Source organism: Entamoeba dispar, genomic scaffold (genome assembly GCF_000209125.1).
Source record: "Entamoeba dispar SAW760 scf_1105229460849 genomic scaffold, whole genome shotgun sequence".
NCBI classification, from domain to species: Eukaryota; Evosea; order Mastigamoebida; family Endamoebidae; genus Entamoeba; species Entamoeba dispar.
In genome coordinates this window covers 1-1,145 of record NW_001854398.1, presented here as the reverse complement: position 1 = coordinate 1,145, position 1,145 = coordinate 1, and the positions used below count along the sequence as shown (strand labels likewise).

Here is a 1,145-nt window from a genome sequence, read left to right as displayed (position 1 = left end):
TTCTTTCTTATTTTTAATTGAAACACTGTTAATTTTTGAAACGATATTTGTAATATGTATTATCATGTATCAATATTAGTACTCTTAAAACTTATAAATAAATATTGTTTGAACTAAATAGATAATTAAAATACAGTACAACACTTAACAACGAAATACAAAGCAATGATACATCATCATTAAACTTTTTAAATAAAAACAAAATCTTAGTTATTATTTATTACAATCAATTTTTTTTATTAAACAACTGTTATGTTTATTTATTCTTTATTAATTAATAGTTTAACAAAAAATTAAAATAATATCATTTTCATTCTTTATTTTTAATTATTTCTAACATTCTTACTACTTCTTCTATTCTTATTCTTTCTTTAGGTTCTTGTTTCCATGTTTTTTCAATAATTTCTTTAATATCTTCTTTAACTTCTTGTATTATTGGTGGTCGTTTACCTGTTGATATGAATTCGGCTATTTTCCATGGAAATTTAAATTCTGTTTTAGGAAATGGATCTTCCCATGTAATGATTTGTAACATTGTTATTGAATATGAATATACATCCGATGGCATTTTATAATGTTCTCGATTTAATACTTCTGGTGCCATGTAAATAGGTGATCCTATCCCTTTTGTGAATGTCATATTTGTCATCATCATATTAATGTTTCTTGAACTTCCAAAATCTGTTAATTTACAATTAATTCCAATATTATCATCAATTGATACAACAAGAAAATTATCTGGTTTAATATCTCGATGTAGTATTCCATTTGAATGAAGATATGAAATTCCTTTTGCTCCATCTAGCATGAATTTAATTCTTATTTTATTTGGTATTTCTGTGTTTGTTCTTTTATTAATTAAATCTTGTATTGATCCATATTTTGCATATTCTGTTATCATACATATTTTATTAGGAATAAATACTGCTCCATAAAAATGAATGATATATTCACTTCGAAATTTATCTAACATCATTACTTCTTTCTCAAATTCTTTCATTTTATCTTCATCTTTATCAATTTGTTTCATTTTCTTAATTGCTACTTGATTCCCTCTAAATTCTCCGATATATACTATTCCAAATGATCCTTCTCCTATTTTATGTTCTTCTTTTATTTCATCGGGATCAAGTCGTGTTGATATT

General features: G+C 23.8%; 1 protein-coding gene across 1 annotated transcript, besides 1 other annotated feature; it reads right to left on the bottom strand.

The window, feature by feature from the left end:
* The first annotated feature begins 185 nt into the window (after positions 1-185).
* Positions 186-333: a sequence feature (AT_rich).
* Positions 311-1,030, bottom strand: EDI_004150 (serine/threonine protein kinase HT1, putative; the record flags this gene model as incomplete). The annotated part of the gene is made up of 1 exon (XM_001737820.1): positions 311-1,030. One exon carries the CDS (start codon positions 1,028-1,030, stop codon positions 311-313), a length of 720 nt encoding a protein of 239 aa, XP_001737872.1.
* Between the last annotated feature and the right edge of the window lie 115 nt (positions 1,031-1,145).